General features: G+C 44.2%; 1 protein-coding gene across 12 annotated transcripts in view; it reads left to right on the top strand.

The window, feature by feature from the left end:
• TLN2 (talin 2) overlaps nucleotides 1-23,832 on the top strand; it is a 498,466-nt gene that overhangs the window by 368,037 nt on the left and 106,597 nt on the right. For all 12 annotated transcript variants that reach the window (XM_060417828.1, XM_060417827.1, XM_027971770.2 and 9 more), the window contains 4 exons: nucleotides 13,530-13,738; nucleotides 14,892-15,011; nucleotides 16,085-16,282; nucleotides 17,298-17,437. In XM_060417828.1, the coding sequence (XP_060273811.1) occupies nucleotides 13,530-13,738; nucleotides 14,892-15,011; nucleotides 16,085-16,282; nucleotides 17,298-17,437 (667 nt within the window). The remainder of the gene's footprint in view (nucleotides 1-13,529; nucleotides 13,739-14,891; nucleotides 15,012-16,084; nucleotides 16,283-17,297; nucleotides 17,438-23,832) is intronic.

Here is a 23,832-nt window from a genome sequence, read left to right as displayed (position 1 = left end):
CTTGCCCTCCATCCCCTGTTGCTGACAGTCCTTCAGCTCTACCCTCTCCCACCTCTTCCCCCTCATCCAGTCAGTAACTCTTCTTGCCTGTTCACTTGATGCCAGGCCCTGTATGCCAGCTGTTTTACTGTACTACTGTACTTTTCTAGGTACTGTACTGTAAGACTTAAAATATTTGTGTGTGTGTGTTTTTATGCATTCTTTGTGTGTAAAGTATTCTAAACCGATTACAGTACTGAATAGCTGATTGTGTCAGTTGGGTAAGTATTTTTGTTGGACTTACAATTTGGGCTTAATGAATGTGCTCTTAGAATGGAACCTGTTCGTTTGTGATGGACTTGCGATATTTAGAACTGTGATCCATCTGGACTGAGTTTTATATGTGGCAAACGGGGTCCTAGTGGAGTTGTTTTTGCCCTGGGGCATCCATGCACTTCCTTTCCCCAATGGTCTTGAAGGCCACTTCATTATAAATGAAGCGAATCAATGTGTGTGAATCAGTTGCTAAACTTTGCTTCTTTTTCATTGCTTTAACTGTCTGTTCCTACCTTAGCACCACACTTTCCTAATCACTGCAGTTTTATACTAAGCATATCCAATAACATAAGTGCCCTGACCTTACTGTGCTTCCTCAAGTTAGTCCTGACTTCCTTGAATCTTTATATCCACTCTGTTTTAGATGCAGCCTATCAATTTGTGCCTTCCCACCGATAAAAACATTTTTAGTTTTTTTTTTTTTTCTTGGTTTGATTTTGATTTTGGTTTCCTGAATCTGGAGATAATTGGCATTTTTATATCGCTGAACTTCCAATCTACAAATACAGCGTGTCTCTACATTCATTTAGGTTTCCTTTCTCTCAGTATTGTTTTATAGTTTTTTGCATAGGTATTTTGGTTTTCGCTATAGTATGCATCATCAATCTTCTCCCTTTTCACTTTCAGTTTTTCTCTATGTTCGTATTTAATGTGAGTCCCGTGTATATCATGCAGTTGTCCTTTTATGGGGGGAGAAGTTGTTTGTTGCTGTGACAGTATTTTCGTTTCAGTTGGAGTATTCGATCTCCTTACATACAATGTAATTACTGCTATATCGAGGTTTGAATTTGTCATCTTACTAGTTCTTTTCTATATGTCCTACCTACCCTGTCTTCTCTCCTTTCTTGCCTCCTTTCAGATTTATAAGTGCTTTTTAAAATCGGTTACCCTTGATTTGGTTTTTGTACTTTCATTGCCTATTTTGTTTCTTTTGCGGCTGTGCTGGGTCTTTGTTGCTGCACGTGGGCTTTCTCTAATTGCAGTGAGCAGGCATTACTCTTGCAGACTTCTCATAGTGGTGGCTTCTCTGGTTGCAGAGCAAGGTTGTGGCCCACAGGCTTAGTTGCTCCCTGACTTGTGGGATCTTCCTGGACCAGGGATCAAACCCATGTCCCCTATATTGGCAGGTAGATTCTTAACCACTTGGCCCACCGGGAAAGCCCTCATTGCCTATTCTCTAACAATTTTTTTTAAAGTATAATATAGGTTAGTATGTCTACCTCTTCCTGGACAGTGCAAGAATCTTGGGACACTTACACTTTATCTTTCTTCCAACTCGTTCCTTGTTGAGTGTTTTAATTCTATATATATTTAACCTCCTCAATACAGACTCAAAGTTGCGTCATAGTAATAATTAAGTTCATGGGAAATAGATGGGGAAAGAGTGGAAACAGTGTCAGACTTTATTTTTTCGGGCTCCAAAAATCACTGCAGATGGTGATTGCAGCCATGAAATTAAAAGACGCTTACTCCTTGGAAGGAAAGTTATGATCAACCTAGATAGCATATTCAAAAGCAGAAACATTACTTTGCCAACAAAGGTCCGTCTAGTCAAGGCTATGGTTTTTCCTGTGGTCATGTATGGATGTGAGAGTTGGACTGTGAAGAAAGCTGAGCATCAAAAAATTGATGCTTTTGAACTGTGGTGTTGGAGAAGACTCTTGAGAGTCCCTTGGACTGCAAGGAGAGCCAACCAGTCAATCCTAAAGGAGATCAGTCCTGGGTGTTCTTTGGAAGGACTGATGTTAAAGCTGAAACTCCAATACTTTGGCCACCTCATGCGAAGTGTTGACTCATTAGAAAAGACTGATGCTGGGAGGGATTGGAGGCAGGAGGAGAAGGGGATGACCGAGGATGAGATGGCTGGATGGCATCACTGACTCGATGGATGTGAGTTTAAGTGAACTCCAGGAGTTGGTGATGGACAGGGAGGCCTGGTGTGCTGCGATTCATGGGGTTGCAAAGAGTCGGACACGACTGAGCGACTGAGCTGAACTGAACTGAATAATTAAGTGCTCCTCCATATTGACCTTTCCACTGTTGTTCATTCCTCCCGGATCGCAGTGTGCCTCCACCTGGGATTATTTATTTCCTTTCTGCCCAAAGAACTCCCTGCATTATTTCCTTTAGTGCGAGTCTGCTGTGACCAATTCTTTCAGTTGTTTTTTGCCTAAAAATGCCTTTGTGTAACCTTTATTTTGGGTGAATAATTTGATGTACTATAAAATTTTAGGTTAGCAGTTGTTTTCTTCTAGCTTTTGAAGATGTTATTCCTTTGGTTTCTGGCTGCCTTTATTTTTGCTGTGAGGTTAGCTGTCACTTTACTCTTCTACAGGTAATATGGGTTTAGTTTTCCCTCTGCTACTTGAATTTTCTCAAATTTTTTTTGAATTTTTGAATTTTCTCAGTCTGATTTTCAACCACTGTGCCCAGAAGTTTTGTTGTGTGCTGTTTTGCCCACTTATCCTGCCTTGGGTTTTAGTGCTCCTTGAGGATGAGATTCGTTTTCTTAGGTCAGGTTTAAAAAACTCAACCACTGTACCTTCTAATATTGCTTCCATCCCATTTTTTCTCTCCTCTTTGTAGATTCCAGTTACCCCCTATATTGGACATTTTCACTATATGTGTCTCCTATGCTTTTTTCCTATGTTGGGCATAATTTTTCTTCCTGCTTTATTTTGTGGGCTTTTTTAAATCTGCAGCTCACTATTCCTCTGTTTATTTGTGTCTATTCTATCTTTAAACCTTCTGTTGAGTTTTTAATTTTTAATGTCATATTTTATACATTTTAATGTCATATTTTATATTAGTCTTTTGATAGCTTTCTTATACTTCCCCCTTTTCTGCAGAAATTCTCTATCTTGTCATCTAACTTCTTCAACATACTTTTCACATTTACCTAAAACCCAGGTAAAAGTTTAAAAAAAAATTTTTTTTTTTCTGCCTTGTCATGCAGCATGTAAGGTTTTAGTTTCTTGACCAGAGATCAAACCCATGCTCCCTACATTGAAAGCACAGTCTTAACCACTGGATGGACCATCAGGAAAGTTCCAAAGTCCCAGCCTTGAGGATCCAATGTCAAGATCAACTATGGGCATCTTGTTGTCTGTTTTGGGGTTTTTTCCCTCTGTTTTCAATTACTGATCTTATCTCCTGATGTTTCTGGTATTTTAAAAACTTAATGCTAATCATTGGTATTTTCATTGTAGAGATAATTTGAGGTTCTAGATTGTGCTTCCTTTGATACAGAGGATTATTCTTTCATTTTAGCAGGTGGTTTAGAAATGAGCAGATCACCATAATATGAGTGGATTTAAACTGACTGGATATTGTAAAGTCTACTTCCAATTTACTTTCCATGATGTAGCCCTTTGTGCCACCTGTCCAAACACCTGTGGTGTTTATGAGCGCCATTCTGACAGTTGAACTCAGAACTATGTTTTTAGCATCCCAACCCCACGCAATTGCAGAAGGTTTTGCTCAGCCTCTCAGCTTCTGGGCAGCAGTTTACAAATTAGAAAATGCCTTGAGGGAAAAGCAACATTGTCCTCACTTCTACGTGCTTGCTTTCTCTTCAGGATCTTGGCTTTCTTTACCTCGGCTCCTTGGTATCTCTCCATTGTCTTCAAACAGATGTTTCATATATTTTTCCCAGTGTTTCTAGTTGTCTCTCAGGAGGGGAGGATTCATCTGCAATAAGTTATTCTGCCTCTTTGGTTTTTTAAAAAACTGTGTATATTTATTACCTTGAAAATAAAAGCATAACAAGAGCACAAAAAGAATTATAGCAGAGTGTGATATAGTACCTACAACAGTAAAAATGAGCAATTCTGTCTTCATGAGAGGCTAAAGGAAGGTACTAAAGCAGAATTGACACTTGATAGGGGTCTTAAGGATTATTACAACTCACATACTATCTAAGGAGAAGGAGACGTGTATGTCAATTTTTAAAAGTGTAAGGCATAATAGAGATGTAGTTTCAAGAATTTCTGCACGTTCCTGAAATCTTGCCAAATTTTATGTAGATGATGAAATGGATTTTTACTGAAGGAAGGACTGCTTTACAAGTTGTATCATCTGATACTGATTAACATCCAGAATGACAGACTGTCTAGCTGGTGTCTGAAGAACAGACCAGGAACAGCCCCATTTCGTTTTGGCAGGTACCAACTATGTGGACTTGGAAACAGCATATGTGAAGTCCCAAAAGCAGGAGAAGAAGGCTAATCAAAGGAACTGAGAAGGATCCAAGTAAAAGGCAGGGAGGTAGGGAGTGAGAAGATAAGGCTGTGCAGGTCGGCTGCGGTCAGATCCTGAAAGGCGTCATGCATGCATCCTCAGTCGATCAGTAGTATCAGACTCTGCGACACCGTGGACTGTAGCCCACCAGGCTCCTCTGTTCATGGGATTTCCCAGCAAGACTACTCAAGTGGGTGGCCATTTCCTCCTCCAGGGGATGTTCTCAACCCAGGGGTCGAACCCCCATCTTCTGTGGCTCCTGGATTGACAAGCAGTTTCTTTACCACTGAGCCTCCTGGGAAGCCCCAAAAGGCCTCATAAGCCAATTTAAATAAATTGAGGGACTTTCCTGGTGGTCAAGTGGTTAAGAATCTGCCTTTCGGACTTCCCTGGTTGTCCTGTAGATAAGAATCTGCCTGCCAGTGCAGGAGACACGGGTTTGACGGCTGCTCTGGGAAGATCCCACGTGCTGTGGAACAACTAAACCCATGTACCGCAACTACGGAACCAGGGTGCCGAAATGACTGCAGCCTGTGCGCCTGGAGCCCGTGCTCTGCAGCAAGAGACACCCCGGCTGGTGCAACTAGAGGAAGCCTGTTCACAGCAACGAGGACCCAATGCAGCCAGAAATAAAGTACTTACTAAAAAAAAGAATCTGTCTTGCAATGCAGGAGACACAGGTCCAATCCCTGATCAGGGAGCTAAGATCCCACATGTGGTAGGGCAACTAAACCTGTGCCCTGCAACTACTGAACCCGCCAACTCTGGAGCCGAAGCCCGACAACTGGAGAGCCCATGAGCTGCAACAAAGACCCGATACAGCCAAATAAATACATATTTTTAAAAGCAATAAATTGAAATTTAATCTCCGAGCATGTGAACGTACTGAAAAGTTTGCATCCATGGACACAGTCTAGATTGCCCTTTAATGCAGATTACCCTTCTTTCACGTGCAGATAAATGAGAGAGAAACAAAGTTGGGGGCACTGAGACCAGTGAGAAGGCTGTTGCAATTATCCACATAGAAATGTTAGTGGTTTGTTGTGGAGATTTTGTTGTTGTTCAGTTGCTAGGTCGTGTCCAACATTTTGTGGCCTCATAGACTGCAGCACTCCAGGCTTCCCTGGCATTCACTATGTCCTGGAGTTTGCTCAAACTCATATCCATTGAGTCGACAATGCCATCCAACCATTTCATCCTCTGTCACCCCCTTCTCCTCTTGCCCTCAATATTTCCCAGCATCAGGGTCTTTTCCAGTAAGTCCAGCTCTTCTCATCAGGCGGCCAAAGTATTGGAGCTTTAGCTTCAGCAACAGTCTTTCCATTGGATATTCAGGGCTGATTTCCTTTAAGATAGACTGGTTTGATCTCCTTGCAGTCCGATGGACTCAGAAGAGTCCTCTCCAGCACCACTGTTTGAAAGCATTAATTCTTAGGTGCTCAGCCTTCTTTGTGGTCCAACTCTCACATCCATACGTGACTAATGGAAAAACCATAGCTTTGCCTATATGGACTTTTGTCGGCAAGATGATGTCTCTGCTTTTTAATACACTGTCTAGGTTTGTCATAGCTTTCCTTCCAAGAAGCAAGTGCCTTTCAATTTCATGGCTGCAGTCACCATCCATAGTGATTTTGAAAATCACTTAGAAAATAAAATCTTTCACTGCTTCCACTTTTTCCCTTCTATTGGCCATGAAGTGATGAGACCAGATGCCGTGGTCTTAGTTTTTTGAATGTTGAGTTTCAAGCCAGTTTCTTCACTCTCCTCTTTCACCTTCATCAAGAGGCTCTTTAGTTCCTCTTCACTTTCTGCCATTAGAGTGGCATCTGCATATTGGAGGTTTTTGGTGTTTCTTCCAGCAGTCTTGAATCCAGCTTGTGCTTCATCCAGCCAGGCATTTCACGTGATGTACTCTGCATAGAAGTTAAATAAGCAGGGTGACAGTATACAGTTTTGACGTACTCCTTTCCTAATTTGGAACCAGTCTGTTGTTTCATGTCTGGTTCTAACTGTTGCTTCTTAACCTGCATACAGATTTCTCAGGAGGCAGGTAAGGTGGTTTAGTATTCCTATCTCTCTAAGAATTTTCTACAGTTTGTTGCGATCCACACACTCAAAGGCTTTAGTGTAATCAATGAAGCAGAAGTGGATGTTTTTCTGGAACCCCCTTGCTTTCTCCATGATCCAAAGAATACTGGCATTTTAATCTCTCAAGAAGGTAGGGAAAACCACTAGTCCATTCAGATATGACCTAAATCAAATCTCTTATGATTATAAAGAGGAGGTGATATATCGCTTCAAAGGATTAGATCTGACAGAGTGCCTGAAGAACTATGGACGGAGGTTCGTAACATTGTACAGGAGGCAGTGAGCAAAATAATTCCAAAGAAAAAGAAATGCAAGGAGGCAAAGTGGTTGTCTGAGGAAGTTTTGCAAATAGCTGAGGAAAGAAGAGAAGTGAAAGGTGAAAGACAAAGGAGAAAAGGAAAGGTATACTCAACAGAATGCAGAGTTTCAGAGAATAGCAAGGAGAGATACGAGCAATGCCAAGGAATAGAGGAAAGCAATAGATTAGGGAAGACTAGAGATCCCTTCCGGAAAACTGGAGATATCTAGGGAACATTTCATGTAAAAATGGGCATGATACAGGACCGAAAACAGTAAGGACCTAACAGAAGCAGAAGAGATTAAGAAGAGGTGGCAAGAATACACAGAAGACTATACAAAAAAAGGTCTTAATGACTCGATAATTATTATGGTGTGGTTACTCACCTAGAGCCAGACATCCTGGAATCAAGTGGGCTGTAGGAAGTATTACTATGAACAAAGCTAGTGGAGGTGATGGAATTCCATCTGAGCCATTTAACATACTAAAAGGTGATGTTGTTAAAGTGCTGCACTCAGTTCAGTTCAGTCGCTCAGTCGTGTCCGACTCTTTGCGACCCCATGAATCGCAGCACGCCAGGCCTCCCTGTTCATCACCATCTCCCGGAGTTCACTCAGACTCATGTCCATCGAGTCCGTGATGCCATCCAGCCATCTCATCCTCTGTCGTCCCCTTCTCCTCCTGCCTCCAATCCCTCCCAGCATCAGTCTTTTCCAATGAGTCAACCCTTCGCATGAGGTGGCCAAAGTATTGGAGTTTCAGCTTCAATATCAGTCCTCCCAATGATCACCCAGGACTGATCTCCTTTAGGATGGACTGGTTTGATCTCCTTGCAGTCCAAGGGACTCACAAGAGTCTTCTCCAACACCACAGTTCAAAAGCATCAATTCTTTGGCACTCAGCCTTCTTCACAGTCCAACTCTCACATCCATACATGACCACAGGAGAAACCATAGCCTTGACTAGACGGACCTTAGTCGGCACAGTAATATCTGCTTTTGAATATGCTATCTAGGTTGCTCATAACTTTTCTTCCAAGGAGTAAGTGTCTTTTAATTTCATGGCTGCAGTCACCATCTGCAGTGATTTTGGAGCCCCCCAAAAATAAAGTCTGACACTGTTTCTACTGTTTCCCCATCTCTTTCCCATGAAGTGATGGGACCGGATGCCATGATCTTTGTTTTCTGGATGTTGAGCTTTAGGCCAACTTTTTCGCTCTCCTCTTTCACTTTCATCAAGAGGCTTTTTAGCTCCTCTTCACTTTCTGCCATAAGGGTGGTGTCGTCTGCATATCTGAGGTTATTGATATTTCTCCCAGCAATCTTGATTCCAGCTTGTGTTTCTTCCAGTCCAGCGTTTCTCATGGTGTACTCTGCATATAAGTTAAATAAGCAGGGTGACAATATACAGCCTTGACGAACTCCTTTTCCTATTTGGAACCAGTTCACTCAATATGTCAGCAAATTTGGAAAACCCAGCCATGGCCACAAGACTGGGAAAGGTCAGTTTTCATGCCAATCCCAAAAAGAGCAATGCAGAGAATTTTCAGACTACCATTCAATTACACTCACTTCACACACTGACAAGATTGTTTTCAAAATCCTTCACACCAGGCTTCAGCAGTACGTGATCTGAGAACTTCCAAATGTAAAACTGTATTTAGAAATGGCCTTGGAGATGAGGGATGGATTAAAGACAAAGAGACTTGACAATTGTTGGCAATTGTTTCCTAAGTTTAAGAAAAGTAACATAGACAGCTCTAAGTTTAGCCTGATAGCTGAACTCCCTGTGGTAGAAACACTGGATCATGGGCGGCCATGTTGAGAGCTGGAATTTCAGGATTCCAGGTTCAACTTCAAATGGATTCAATTTGAAGTGTCTGCAGGATATCCACAGAGAGGCACTCATTAGGCAACTAGATATTTGCCTCTGGAACTCAGTAGAGAAGTCTGAGCTGGAGATAAATATTTTTAAAATTTGAATAAAATGGTGTTGGTTGATACCATGATAGGGAGGTAGATAAGTTTGCCCTGGGGTGGGGGTAGTGGTACAATAAGAAAAATTTTATCAGATATAACCCTGCAGAACCCTTTAAGGAGAAGGCTGAGCAATAGAAATCTTTGAAAGACACGAGAATGTGCATCCTTATAGCAAGGAAACCAGGAGAGAGGGATGTCTCTCAGCTCACAGTGTCTGCCTAGAAAGACACTGAAGAGAGGGACTGAAGCATCCGCTTGGCTTAAGGAAAAACTAAGTCACTGATTCTCCCTGTTGAAGGCCGTTTCAATAAAGTTGAAGTGTTGATGGGAAGCAGGGAGAGGACGTGAGTGTGGATGACTTCTCCCTGGGTGTTAGTTCCCTCTCCACATCTGCGATGTGTGGGGTATGCAGAAGTTATACACAAGCTGCCCCTGGACTGTATTCTAATGCAGATGTATGTGTCTGTGGGTGGGGCGGGGTGGGGGGTGGGGAGGCGGGGTTTGGCCAGCATGGTGTTCAAAATGCATTTAGTCTCGTCTGATTACAGTTACACAGAACCCTTTCCAGATCCTTTGGGGCAGATTTTAAAAATCTTTCATACATGAATTTTTAAATTTATATTTTAATTGGAGTATGAAGTGAAGTGAAGTCGCTCAGTCGTGTCCGACTCTTTGCGACCCCATGAACTGTAGCCTACCAGGCTCCTCCCTCCATGGGATTCTCCAGGCAAGAGTACTGGAGGGGGTTGCCATTTGCTTTCTAATGCTGTCTTAGGTTCTGCTTACAGTAGCATGAATCAGCTATGAGTATGCATACATGGTTTTTACCTTGTGAGTTTGATATGTGATCTAATGCTGTCTACACACAATCTACATGAATTCTGATCAGGAATGATAATTTGATAAAGAATTCCCCTGTATTTCATATTATTAATGTGCCTCCTTAAGCTCTGTTGCTGAATATGTTGGGTTCGTCAAAAAGTTCGTACGGGTTTTTCACTTCCCGCTTATGGAAAAAGCCAAACGAACATTTTGGCCAACCCAATATTTTGAGAAGTAGCTGACAGGAATACTGTGAACGTAATCTGTGTCTTCCAAGGATTGTGGTTATTGAAATAGTTGCCTGCTTCAGTGTTTCCCACTGGCAGTTTGGGGTATGTTGCATGCTTGACTACAGGAATAATTTGGGGTGGGTGGGAGTGGTGATTGCTTGGACACATGACCTTGATGATAACCAACATCACTATTGAGAACGTTGCCATAAATTCAGCCCCATACAGACTTGGATGTTTATTGGGCTCCCTGCCGTCTGGTGGTCCTCTTTTATCCATTTGTTGGTGTGGCTTCTGCTTTCTCCAAAACCTAATCCTTCCAGAGAGGATTCTTGATGTGCCTAGAGATTTCATAGTGAGTCCTCAGCAGAAAACACCATAGGGTGGATATGCCTCAGCTTTTGGAATTCCACTCTCCTGGTTTCTGCCTTTTAGAAAAACTGTCTGAGTCTATAAAAGGTTTTCGTGAATGATTTTTGCATGATCATGACTTTTCTAATTGGATGTGATAAATGTTTTATTCTTCCAAAATCATACAACTCAGATAAATTCAAGAGTCCCTGTAGGAAGTCAAGAGGCGAGGTCTAAGGAATCACAGTGTCGAATTTTCTCTGGTCAGAGATGTGGTCTCATCCTCTCCTACAACCTGTGGGAAACCAATGCCCAGAGGGAAAAAGTGGCAAGAGTTTAGCCCACACAGCTCACCACCCCCGAGCTGTACAAGGTCTTAACCACTCTGGGGCCCTTCTGAGCAAGGATGTTCTTCCACCCTGTGCCGGCAACTTCAGCATAAAATGCAGACTTCTGCTCAGCGTGTCTGTCTGCTTCACCTTGGCTTTATTTATCTTTATGTTTTCTCCTCTTCCATAAAAAACACTTTTTAAAAAACATGCACTCATTCCACATGCTATGCTCAGAAGTGCCAGGTGATAAAGGGTAGATTGGCAGCTTTGTAATTTTTCTTGATTAGATTATAAAGTTATGTCCCAGCTGTGTGGCTTCCTAAATATTTACAGATGAGCCAGTCTGCAACACTATGAGCTTGTTTTACGGGTCTGGAGCCTTTCACATTCTTTATTGTATTAGGTCACCTCGTCCCCAGTAAGGCAAGGACCACCTGCTGCATCTGTGCCCACTCAGCCAAATCAGCGGCAGTAAAGGCCATGCTCAGTGGTGCCTGGAGACCATCCAGCCAAAGCCTGTAGATGAAGCCTTCGGCCTATAGCTGAAGCCTGTGGTGAAAGAGAAGATGATCCGAATTCTTCATGCGGATGTTGTGGGTTCTGACAAGAATCCCTCATGGTTCTGTGTCCCAGAGAGCACTGTACAGGGTCTGACCCCTTTCTTACACATCTGAGATGAAAGAAACCTCAGATCTCAAGTGTGTCCATAGACAAGAGGCTTTGCAGCGCTGGTCCTCATCTGAAATGGTTTCATGAGACAAGCTTTAAGGCTGGATATTCTGCAGTCCCCTGGGTTCTGGGAGCCTTTTGTTACACGCTTCGGCATTTCCAGTCTTCATCCTTTTCTTCGGTGTGCCAAGTTCTAGGTGTCATGTAGGGTGGCACCTCTCCTTTCTATGAGAGGAGGTGCTATAGTTTTTAAAGTTTTTTAAATTTATTTATTTTTGGTTGTGCCAAGTCTTTGTTGCTATGTGCGGGCTTTTGCTAGTTGCAGTAAGCGGAGGCTACTCTTCGTTGCAGTGTGCATATTTCTCATTGTGGTGGCTTCTCTTGTTGCAGAGCACAGACTCTGAGGTGTGTGGGCTTCAGTAGTTGTGGCTCTGGACTGGTTCTCTGAGGCATGTGGAATCTTCCCAGACCAGGGATCAAACCTATGTCCCCTGCATTGACAGGTGGATTCTTAATCCACTGTGCCACCAGGGAAGTCCTATCATTTTTTTAAGAATTGGTTTATATTTACAGTTTATCACCAAATCCCATCATCTTGCTGCTACTAAGTCACTTCAGTCGTGTCCGACTCTGTGTGACCCCATAGACGGAAGCCCACCAGGCTCCCCTGTCCCTGGGATTCTCCAAGCAAGAACACTGGAGTGGGTTGCCATTTCCTTCTCCAGTGCGTGAAAGTGAAAAGTGAAAGCGAAGTCGCTCAGTCGTGTCCGACCCTCAGCCACCCCATGGACTGCAGCCTTCCAGGCTTCTCCATCCATGGGATTTTCCAGGCAGGAGTACTGGAGTGGGGTGCCATTGCCTTCTCCGCCCATCATCTTTAGAAGTAAATTTAAAGATGATCAGGCACTTCACAAAAGAGGATGTCCAAACAGCCACTGAGAAAAGTGTTCAACATCACTGCTCACTAGGGGCAGAAGAATTAAACCTCAGTAAGGAACTTGCCTGGTGGTTCAGTAGTTAAGACTTTAAGACTGTGTGCTGCAGGTAATATGAATTCAGTCTGTTGTTAGGGAACTAAGATCCCACATGTCAATCATTGCCACCCCCCACCCCGCAAAAAAGAAGAAGAATCTCAGTGAGATGCAGCTGAACACTCCTCAGAGTTGGCTAAAAAGAAAAAAGTCTAGCAATAGCAAGGTTGGGTCAGGATGTAGAGTATCTGAACTCTCATATGGTGCTGGTGGAGTGTAAAATGGCAAAAACGTTCTGAAGAAGTTTTGTAGTGCCCGCCAAAGCTAAACATACACTTCCTCTGTGGCCCAGGAATTCAACTTCTAGGTTTAAATCTGCTAGAATCAATTCCATTTGTCTACCTAAATGCTGCTATGAGAATTTTTCTGGTAGTTTCATTAATAATAATCCACACAGGAAACAGTCCCCAAATGTCCAGCAAGAGTGGATAAGCAGATGTTGCTGTGTTCCCATAATGGAACATTATGCAGCAAGGGAAAAATGGACTGCTGTGTGTGACAGCATGGGCAGATCTCACAGCATTATGGTCAGAGAAAGAAACTAAACAAAGAAGAACACCTGCTGTGTGGTTCAGAAAACATGGAGTTTAAGAGCAGGTAAAACTAGGCTAAGGTGATAAAAACTAGAATCGGGATTACTTCCGGTGTGAGAGTCTATTAACTGGGAAGGAGTACAGGTGATGGAAATGTTCTGTCTGCATCTGGATGCCAGGTACGTGGGTGTACACATCTGTAGACTCAGTGAGTCTTCCTGGGAGACTTGTTCACTTTGTTGTATGTAAGTTATGCCCTGATAGAAATGACTGGGAAAAAAAGTGACTTAGAATGATTTATCTGTGAGTTGGATCCTGTGCACTTGGCATTTGAGGTCTGAGGACAGATGGGACAGTGCAGGGGACAGAAGCGGAAGGAAATAGATTTTAGTGTGGCATTTGCTGTGACATCCCTCTTGGAGCAGCCCAGAGCCAGTGGCATGGGCTACTTCTTTGAGAAGCACATCAATTCAAATTTTATAAAAAGCCGTTTGGAGCTTACCTGTGCCAGGCACTGTCTGAGGATTCTCTTCCCTTTAGAAGGATCTAGAGATTTACTCCCAAGTAGAAGTATGGCTTTTGGATGAAACCTAATAGAAAGTCTGGTGGGCTTCTTTTTTTTTTTTTTTTCCCAATCCCCAGGGGTGGCTGCTCGAGAGACAGCCCAAGCTCTGAAAACACTGGCCCAGGCTGCCCGGGGCGTGGCTGCCTCCACAAGTGACCCGGCGGCTGCCCACGCCATGTTGGATTCTGCCAGGGACGTGATGGAGGGCTCGGCCATGCTCATCCAAGAGGCCAAGCAGGCCCTGATTGCACCTGGAGACGCCGAGAGTCAGCAGAGACTAGCACAGGTGAGGCCCAGAACTGGCAGCTAAGGTCACCATCACGGTGACATGTTGACAGGCTGTCACCCAATAATGAGCACCTTCAAAAGCTTTGCCTGGTAGCCCCCGTAACGTGAGATCTTCTTAATTCAGTCAACAGAAAGTACAGGGGTTTTGTCAAGGCCTGTGCTCGGAGCTTGAAGGGCCTGGTCACAGCAAGCTTGTCTTGGCCCGAGTGCGCTTACACATATCCCTCTTCCTGGCCTGGGAGGTGAGGTAGATACACATGGTTTAGAAACTCAACACTTTAAACTCTCTCTAGTGCTTCTTCAGATGAGTCTTCCCAGAGAGTGCAGACGTAGAGCCTCGCAACCTCCTTTCAAGGCAGCGTGTGGGCAAACTCCAAGCTGCTCTGGAAGAGCTCAGAGCGCCCCTCCAGCCCTTGAGCTGGGGAGGGTGTGGAGGTGATGGCACCAGAGGGTCTCTGGGCAGAAATTCATCACAGGCCTGCCTAACGGTGATCCAAAGAGCTCGGGGCCTCCTTCCACCTCGGGCCCTCTGCAGGCCTCCCTAGCGGGGAACTGTTTCTCTTCCTCTTGGTATTGGCTGTCTTTGTCTTAGAACCTGACAGAATATTGGAGGCTTGTGTTTGAGTCAGAGTCAGGACTTGGCCTGGCCTCCAGTGCTGTAGTCACACCTGGTGCCAAGACACAGGATGTTCCCCCGAGTGAGAGGCCTAAATACCCTGCTGCTGCTGCTGCTGCTGAGTCGCTTCAGTCGTGTCCGACTCTGTGCGACCCTATAGACGGCAGCCCACCAGGCTCCCCCATCCCCGGGATTCTCCAGGCAAGAACACTGGAGTGGCTTGCCATTTCCTTCTCCAATGCATCGAAGTGAAAAGTGAAAGTGAAGTCGCTCAGTCATGTCTGACTCTTCGCGACCCCATGGACTGCAGCCCACCAGGCTCCTCCATCCATGGGATTTTCCAGGCAAGAGTACTGGAGTGGGGTGCCATTGCCTTCTCTGCTAAATACCCTGATGCAATGGTAAACAGTGTCAGGTAGGTGCTGGCGGGTCCTTTCCCTGTCTCTTTTAGCTCTGCTCACTCCCAGCACATGTGCAAGTCTGTCTGCCCTGGAAGCTGCTTTCTGACGGGGCTTTTCTCCCTCTGTGTATTCAGGTGGCCAAAGCCGTTTCTCACTCCTTGAATAACTGTGTGAACTGTCTCCCTGGGCAGAAGGATGTGGATGTGGCCTTGAAGAGCATTGGGGAGTCAAGCAAGAAGCTGCTGGTGGACTCGGTGAGAGGTTTTGGCTCGGGAAGGGGTACCTTTGGGCCTGGGCTCACCTCAGGTGCAGGTGGGGTCTTCTCCCCTCCAGGGACCCTTTGAGTAGCTAGCCTTCTCTTAGGGGGTCCTGGTTTTCCTGCCTATTTGCCTTTTCCTTATTTTGCTTTCTGATCAGCCGAATTCCCAGGTAGAGCTTCTAAAATTTACTTTTTCCTTGAGCCCACGTTGCCGTTCGATCTCGGGTTGTCCCTGTGAGCCAAGAATGGGGCAGGCTGTTGAGGGGGAGGGTTTGGATCATCTGACCTCTCCCCAGGACATTTCAGGCCGTGACAATCAGTGATAAAGGGACGCAAGTGTCCGGAACTCACTGCAAGAGTGAGTGGTCTGTGGGATTTCATTTTGGAGCTTGTTCCCTTCTTTTTTTTGTAAGCCCGCTTTGGGGGGACTTGGTCTTCTTCATCTCTGTTTCTTCTCTGCTGCGTGCTTGGCACATAACCAGGTACGCAGACAGTAGGTGTGGTGTGACTCATATAATCTAGCTTAACTCTCTAGAACTTTCTACCAACAGTTACAGTTCTGCCAGTGGCACTTCTGAGGGAAAGCTATATTGTTAGCAGAGACCAACTGATAAATAAAATTGGTGGCTATTAGTTTGGAAAAATAGGATTTAAAGGTTAATAGCATCTGTCTGCCTTTTAGTTCCAGAAAGCTAAAACTTTGCAAGTTTCCATCTGAGAATGCCAAGATAGAGCGTGGGTTCAGAGAGCAGATCCCAGAGTCAGGTTGTCCAGGTACAAATCTTGACTGTACAGCTAGGAGCACAGAAGCCCTGTGGAAAGCTGTCCTTAACTATTTTTAGATCCACTCTGTCTAGCACTGAATAAGTGTTCAACAAATTTAAGTGAATGAGTGAATGGGTGTATTTTTTTGAAAGTTAGGCTTAACGTGGGCTCAGGCCACACAGAGCCTTTTCACCTAAACGATTCAGAAATGCATCCTGGAGAGCCTGTCTCCCCTCTGCAGCATCCACCATTCTTCCTATACTCAGAAAAACTCTTTCCGCAATGTGCCCTCCGTTCCCACAGTTACCTCCAAGCACAAAGCCCTTCCAGGAAGCCCAGAGTGAACTGAACCAAGCAGCCGCCGATCTGAACCAGTCTGCAGGGGAAGTGGTCCATGCCACCCGGGGCCAGAGTGGAGAGCTGGCCGCAGCCTCCGGGAAGTTCAGTGATGACTTCGACGAGTTCCTCGATGCTGGAATTGAGATGGCAGGCCAGGCACAGGTGAGAGGGAGGGCTGTTGCTGAGTGGAGCTGACCCTTGCCTCTTGCCTCTGGTGGACTGTCAGCCCCTGAGGCTAAGCGGCACATAGGAGCTGGGAAGCTGTGAACAGCCCACGGCTTTACATCATCTTTGCTGCTCAGAGAGCTTCATGAGCTTACAGGAATGGCATTCCCAAAGATGCTGTTAGCTTATGTGTGAGATAAAGATGACCGATAACTTCTCCCGTGATCTTCCAATAGAATTGATCATCTTATACTGTTTGAAAGGAGGGCAGAGGAGAGAAGGAGGAGAGCCCTGCATCCTATACTTCAAATGTAGTATGGTACTATTAAAAACTCATGTTATTTGAGGTTTGGTGAGTCCATTTGAAAAGGTTGTGTCTAACCCTGAGTATCAAGTGATTCAAAATTACCTCCTTCAGATGAATAGATAAACCCCTACTTTAGAACAAGGGAGCATGACTGGTCTGGGGTGAGCTCACTGAGCTATTTATTTGTGAGCTATTTATTTGCTTTGAACTCCCTCAAAGTGGTACCCAGCATGCTTCTTACTCTGTTTCTTATCTGTTTCTCGGATGGGAAGCCAGGTGAGCAATGTATTATTTCCAGAGTCAGAAGCTTTTGGGATGCAGTCAGCTCTCAATGTCCAGACAGTGATGGTTGTTGTATGTGCCAGGCTGGGATGCACCAGTCCCTGGACAACTCCAGCACTGTTGAACAAGATGCTGGAATTGTGGCCTGATCACTCCCCACCCCATACCCCCCATTAATACCCACACTTGTGATACAGCATAGTTCTTGGCTGACCCACATGGGAATGGATTTCTGTGCCTCTGTGTGCATCTTGGTCTGGGATCTGTTTGGGGAACAGTAGACACTGGGCAGAGTCTCGACACGCTAGGCGTCTGCAGACTAATTGGGCTTCATGCCATCTGTACAGATGACCTCCTAGCTCTGAATGCTGCTTAGGAGAAATGGACAGCCCCTAATTACTTTGGCTCCTTTTCACCTTCCAGACGAAAGAAGACCAGATCCAAGTCATAGGGAACCTCAAGAATATCTCCATGGCCTCCAGCAAGCTACTGTTAGCTGCCAAATCTCTCTCTGTAGACCCAGGAGCCCCCAACGCGAAAAATCTCCTGGCTGCAGCTGCAAGGTAAGTGTGGAACAAAATGGGCTTTCATGTGTGGTTAAATAGCATCAGTGTTTGCGAGGTCCGCCTAACATCCTGCTGCTTTTGCTGAGCGAAGAAGTGGTGCTAACCTTCTGTTCTCAGAGTTAGAAGCGACAGTGACATAGATGCTGGTGTCTTATTAAATGGGCTCATTTGCATGCGCATTCTCCACTAAACATGCCTTCTGTCTCCTCTTAAAGCCTTTTCAGGAGGACTTGTTTAGACTGAAGGCCTCCATTGATTTATAAATATGGTGGCGTAAACAGATTTTTTTTTAAGTAGTGCTAATATCATTCAGATTATGAAAGTACCATATGTTCTTTAAAAAGAAATCAGAAGATGCTGAAAAGTTTAAAAAAAAAAATACTCAACTAGCCATTCAACATTTCTTGAGTGTTTACTACTATGAGCCTGGCACCCATGTTAATTAGCTGGATTTAAACATGGTCACTTCGTCACGTGCAGAAGGGCTTAAAGTCAGGATGGATGGGGTGGTGAAGAGAGTAAATTGGGGGAATATATTTAAACATGAATCTGACCTTGGGATGATGTGAATGTCCTTCTTTGCTGTTGTCTTCACCCAAGCAAGTAGGTAATACGATATAATTTCTGCCCCAGGTCCACTCTGGCAATTTAGTTAGTGACTAGTGATGAAATGCTGGTATCTGGAGAAACTGCAATGATAGCTAAGGAAGATTTTATGTTGGTAATCCCACATTCGTATTCCTGAACCAAGGGGGTAGAGTGTCCTGTAATTCTGTGGTGGTATAGGCCTGTTTTCTTAGCCTTACTTAGTATCACTTTATTGGAAGCCTAACAGCAGTGAAGGATTAAATGCAGGACAGTTAGGGTCTGTAGCCTAATGGGGAACATTTTCAAAGTGTGCAGATGAGTGATTGTTAAAAAGCATGGCTTGAATTCTACTTAAAATTTTTAAAATTTGGTTTTGTTTGCTTATTTGTTTTTCAATGTCTTTATCTCTCCTGGCTTTTTTTTAAGTTGTCAGAATCAGGAGTCCCAAATTCTAGTACAGACTTCAATGCTTGACTAAGTAGGTTACTTTGGTCAGACCACTCAACCCATCTTAACTTCCCCATTCGCAAAATAGGAATGTGTATAGCCCACATCACCCTTGAGCTCTGTTCCATTCCCAATAGACAAGGTATCTTAGTACCACTGGTTAGTACCTGTCTCTGGTCTCCTCTTTGTTTGCAGTATTATTTTTTATGGGGGGATTTAGATAATTTCAGAGCAACTCCCTTGAAAACTTTTGAGTTTCTTTATTCATTCTCATCAGCATACTTTGAGTGCTTTGCTTCAGTCATGTCCGACACTTTGCAACCCTATGGACTGTAGCCCTCCAGGCTCCTCCATCTGTGGCATTCTCCAGGCAAGAATACTGGAGTGGTTTGCCATGCCCTCCTTCAGGGGATCTGCAGGTGGGTTCTTTACCACTAGTGCCCCCTGGGAGGCCCAAACATACTTTACCTTCAAACAACAGTGAGAGCCACTAGGTGTTGAGATACATACTCACATCTCCCCACCTCCATCTTATGCTTTGCTTGTGATTGGTCCAGCAGGTGCATGCCCTCCTGAGCTCGGGGTGGGGATGAAGAGGAGCAGTGATATCCTCTCTGTTGAGCAGCTATTTCTGATATGCTGCTGCTGCTAAGTCGCTTCAGTCGTGTCCAACTCTGTGCGACCCCAGAGACGGCAACCCAGGCTCCCCCATCCCTGGGATTCTCCAGGCAAGAACACTGGAGTGGGTTGCCATTTCCTTCTCCAGTGCATGAAAGTGAAAAGTGAAAGTGAAGTCGCTCAGTCATGTCCGACTCCTAGTGACCCCATGAACTGCAGCCTACCATGCTCCTCCGTCCATGCGATTTTCCAGGCAAGAGTACTGGAGTGGGGTGCCATTGCCTTCTCCATTTCTGATATAAAACCCTCTTAATTACTTTTTTTCCAAGAACAGCCTTTGGATAAGGCAGCTAATGTTTCCAGGTAACTGAACTCAGTTGTTTTTCGTTATCTTCAATTTTTTGCCCCTTTTCAAAATTACAGTTTCCAACTCGAGGCATGTTGTCATCTCTCATAAATTGTGGGAAGGAGAGGAGAGTATAAATGGACATTTTGAAAGCCCCTTAAAAAAGGGACTCTGGGACCTGAAAGCTTATTTGCTGGTGTCCTTGCTCCGTGAGTGTCTGCACGCCCCCTGGTGGTTACATTAAGGAAGGGCCCTGGAGGTGAGGTGAGAAAGCTTCCGTTGCCCTGTCTGTCCTGGCTTTCAGCAGTTGATAGGGAGAATTCCCAGCCTGATGGTTCCACAGCCAAGTCAGCACTCAGAAATCATCACGTGAATTGATAGTCTTAGGTTAGAACTGCTGCAGGAAGTTGCTGGCCGTTTCTCCTTGGCTTCTTGGCAAGCTTGGCTCCCTGGGGTATTTTCCCAGTGGGAGCTTGCCTGCATGAGTCAGGCCAGCTCCTCTTTGGGGTAAAGCTCTGCCCACTGGGGTGCAATCATTCATTCTCTTGTTACTTCATTTGTTCATTAATCCAATTTTTGTTGCATGCCTGATATGGGCCCAGTGGTGGGCACACACTGTGAGTAAGAAAGGACAGCCCCGGTCCAGTCAGGACAGGCCCACCCAGGGCATACCACCGCCGTTCTGTCTGGGCCTCACAAAAGTCCTGTGCATAAGCACCTTTGGAGCTGGGTAGCAGGAATCTGATGGTTATTGTCCTCATCTGCAGTCCCACTGGCCTCCCTATTTTCGAGACAGTCATGCCCTCCCTGTCCGTGTGGGTGTCCAAAGACCCCAGACATGCCACTGTAGGGACCCACACCTGGACCGACTCAGCTCCACCCTGCTCCTATGTCAGCAGACTGGAACCCTTTCTTTGTTCTTTCTAGTCACCATGATTCTTCCTGCTTTTGGAAAAAAAAATGATTTACTTCTGGGAGAGCAGTAGAGTATGTGGGTTTTTTGCTCTGCTTATCATTCTGCATTTGAGCCCTGGTACAAACTGGTCCCTTGGTTTCTGATGCCTCATGGGGAGGAATTCATTTTCTGTGGAGTGTCTGGTTTGTTGTTCTTCCCATGTAAATGCTTGGCTCCAGCTCTTTTCTGGCCAGTTGGGTGGGCTGGAGACTCTCTGTAAATTGTTTATCAGCTTTTTCTGTGACTTGGGGCTGGTTTGATGCTCCCTGAACTTAGTCAAGGAAGTGAAAAGCCAATCTGCAGTGGTGAAAAAAAAAAAAAGGAGTGTTCTACCTCCAAGCACCCCCAAGCTGCTTCTCAGACTACAGTCACCCTGCTCAAAAGGCCTCCTGGGAGCTGAAGACTTGACGCCCACTGCCGCCAGCAGCAGGACCGTCCTAAGCCAGGAGTTCAGCGGCTTTCCGGTTTCCCCAGGGCTCCCTAGGACCTTGCAGGAGGTGCCTCTTCCCATGCTGCCCTTTGCCTTGAGGTTCCTGCCAGGCAGGCATCTTTCTGGCTCCAGAGATGGTGAAAAAGGATGACCCAGCAAATAGCAATTCTGTGCTATAAAGTAGAAAAATGTACACTGGGCCTTCTGTCTCTCAGTCTCCTCTACAGCGTTCTGTTCCCATTATCAAAATTGGGATCTTGCTGAGCCCTGACTTAACAATTGCTCTGGTCCCTGTCTGGTGCTCCCTAATAGGCAGAGCCCACACCTGTGGTCAAGGCTTTACTTTTCTTTCACTCCCAGCGAGTCCTGCCTGTGTCCCGCCAGTCCTGTCTGATGTCACACCCCCATCACTGCTTCCTTTGGTGCACCTTCATGTCTTGTCTGTGCATTATCTTGCCTCTCCAACTGGATTGCTAGCATCTTGCTTTCCTGGAGAGCTTTAAACTGGATTATTTTTTTACTCCCCATGCCTGTGATGGTAGGACCCGGGGAATAACAAAGGTTAAATTTTGGTTTGCTCTTTGCTGCCTTCCTAAGCACATCCTCCTTTAAGGATGGGAATTGTCTGAAGTTGCTTTATTCCCTCCAAGCTCGCTCGCTATTGGATGCTTAATAGATCATCATGAGCACAAATTGATTGATTTTCTTCTCTCACCTCTGCCCCAATTGTCTGTCTACATATAGTCTCCTTCCAGAGCTCACAAACTCCTGCCTGAATCGATTTAGTATCTCTGAACACTAACTGGCTGTAGGTTAGAAAGCCTTTAACATCTAAGGTTGTAGATTCCAATTGTTTAAAGACAGAGAGTAGCTACGTATGCTTAGATAAAGAATGAATTATAAGAAAACACTAGCTCTAGATGATGAAATTATGGTTATTTAATTTTTTGTATTTTTAAAATGAATTTGTATAGCTTTGTTCTTTACCAAAAAAACTATGGGGAACATAAAAATAACTACAATTCAAGCCTAATGGGATTTACATGTAACACAGGGAGCATGCAACTAATTTTGGCCATATTTTTACGATGATGTGAGTTGGTTGGTTCGTATTGTTTTAGTCAATTTACTAAAACCTTTGCTTTAAAATAATATTGTTTGGGGATTCCCTGGTGGTCTAGTGCTTAGGACTTGGCACTCTCACACCTGTGGCCCAGGTTCAGTCCCTGGTCAGGGAACTAGATCTGCAAGCCGATCAGTGGCAAGAAATAGTAATAATAAATTTTAAAAATAATATTGTAAAATCACTTAACATTTTGGTATCGGTGCATATGGTTTACACATTTATATATTCTTTATATATACTTATATATTCTTTTCTAATATAAACTTATTATATATCATGAATATTCTATGATACAAGGAATATGATATCATGACTTAACAGATCTCCAGAATTATGTTGTAGACTGTCTGTTTAGTCATCCTTTATTGTTGCGTGTTTGGGTTTTCTCTAATCCTATGCTCTTATGAATATGTTTTATAGTTTGAACCATAAAAATACTATTTCCAATTGTCAGATCTACATAACTAATTGCCTCTGTAGGTTTTTTATTTAGCTATGCAATTCACACTCTAAAATGATTTATGAGGATAAATGATACCTAAATAATGCTTTTCAGTCATGGATCAGTATTATGAGGTGACTCATTCAGACAAGCAGTGCCATGCTGGCACTGTTATGGATTATCCAACCACAAACCCTTAGTCTGTTGTTTTTTTTTTAACCCCAAGTTTTTATTTGAAATTTTTTACTTCTAAAAAATATTTGACGTAGGCCAATGAATAGCTACATAGTCTCTGAATTCACCAACTGTAAGCACTTGGGTTTTCATTATTATTATTATTATTGGAGCATAATTGCTTTACAGTGCTGTGTCAGTTTCTGCTGTACAATAAAATTAATCAGCCATGTGTATACATAGACCCCTCTTTTTGGATTTCCTTCCCATTTAGGTCACCACAGAGCACTGAGAGAGTTCCCTGTGCTGTACAGTAGGTTCTCGTTAGTTATCTATTTTCTACATAATACTGTGTTTTTGTTTTGGGGTTTTTCTTTTTCGGCTGCACCACGAGGCTTATGGGATCTTAGTTCCCTGACCAGCTGTCGAACCTGGGCCCACAGCAGTGAAAGCACTGAATCTTAACTGCTTAATCACCAGGGAATTCCCATGAACACCTAGTTTCTAATGGAAATATCTTTATATAAAGACCACGCTTTTTTAACGTAGATAAATGGGGAGCATTGAAAGAAGCTAAATGGAAAGCTTGTGTGATATGTGGAAATATTCCCCAAATGATTGTCATCCTAGTTGGGGCCTTTTTGCACCCTTTGCCGTGTTGACACATGTAGCCTGCCCACTCTAAAATGTGTCTTGAAGGCTGCCACACAACACGGTGCTGGACTCTTTGGGGGCCCCTGCCAATGAATACGTCATGAACTGCACCCTCCAAAGGTGGTCCCGACTGGAGACTGTCCTGCTGTCTCACTTGTCTTTGTTTGGCTTTGCACCTGGAAGACACAGTGCTTCCCCCATGACACCATAGTTAAGCACTTTTCCCCAAATAAATGAATCAATCTTTTTTGTTTTTTAAAATGAATCAATCTTACAGAAACTATTTGAGGATTCTTTCTTGAGTTGAGGAATGTTTTCCTTCTTCCCATCATTCTTGCTAAATTTAAAATTCATAGCAGTAGCTCCTCATCAAATAATTAAGCTGATTGCCTTGGTACATTGGCAACATCACTTTCCATCTAATTTGATATTCTGTGGGAAGCTGCAAAGCCAATTTAACTAATAAAATGAGGCATTTTTATATTAGACAGTGTTAATGATTAGCAGCAATGTGCATCCTATTTTTATTTTGTTAGTTTAAGTTGCCCATTAGCTGCAGTGGTTACCGACTGAATAGCATTCAGGGTCCTGCCAAAGGTACAGACCAGTTAT

The sequence above is a fragment of the Ovis aries genome, chromosome 7 (genome assembly GCF_016772045.2).
Source record: "Ovis aries strain OAR_USU_Benz2616 breed Rambouillet chromosome 7, ARS-UI_Ramb_v3.0, whole genome shotgun sequence".
Lineage (NCBI taxonomy): Eukaryota > Metazoa > Chordata > Mammalia > Artiodactyla > Bovidae > Ovis > Ovis aries.
The sequence above is the reverse complement of the archived record's forward strand: the minus strand, read 5'-3'. Positions and strand labels throughout refer to the sequence as shown.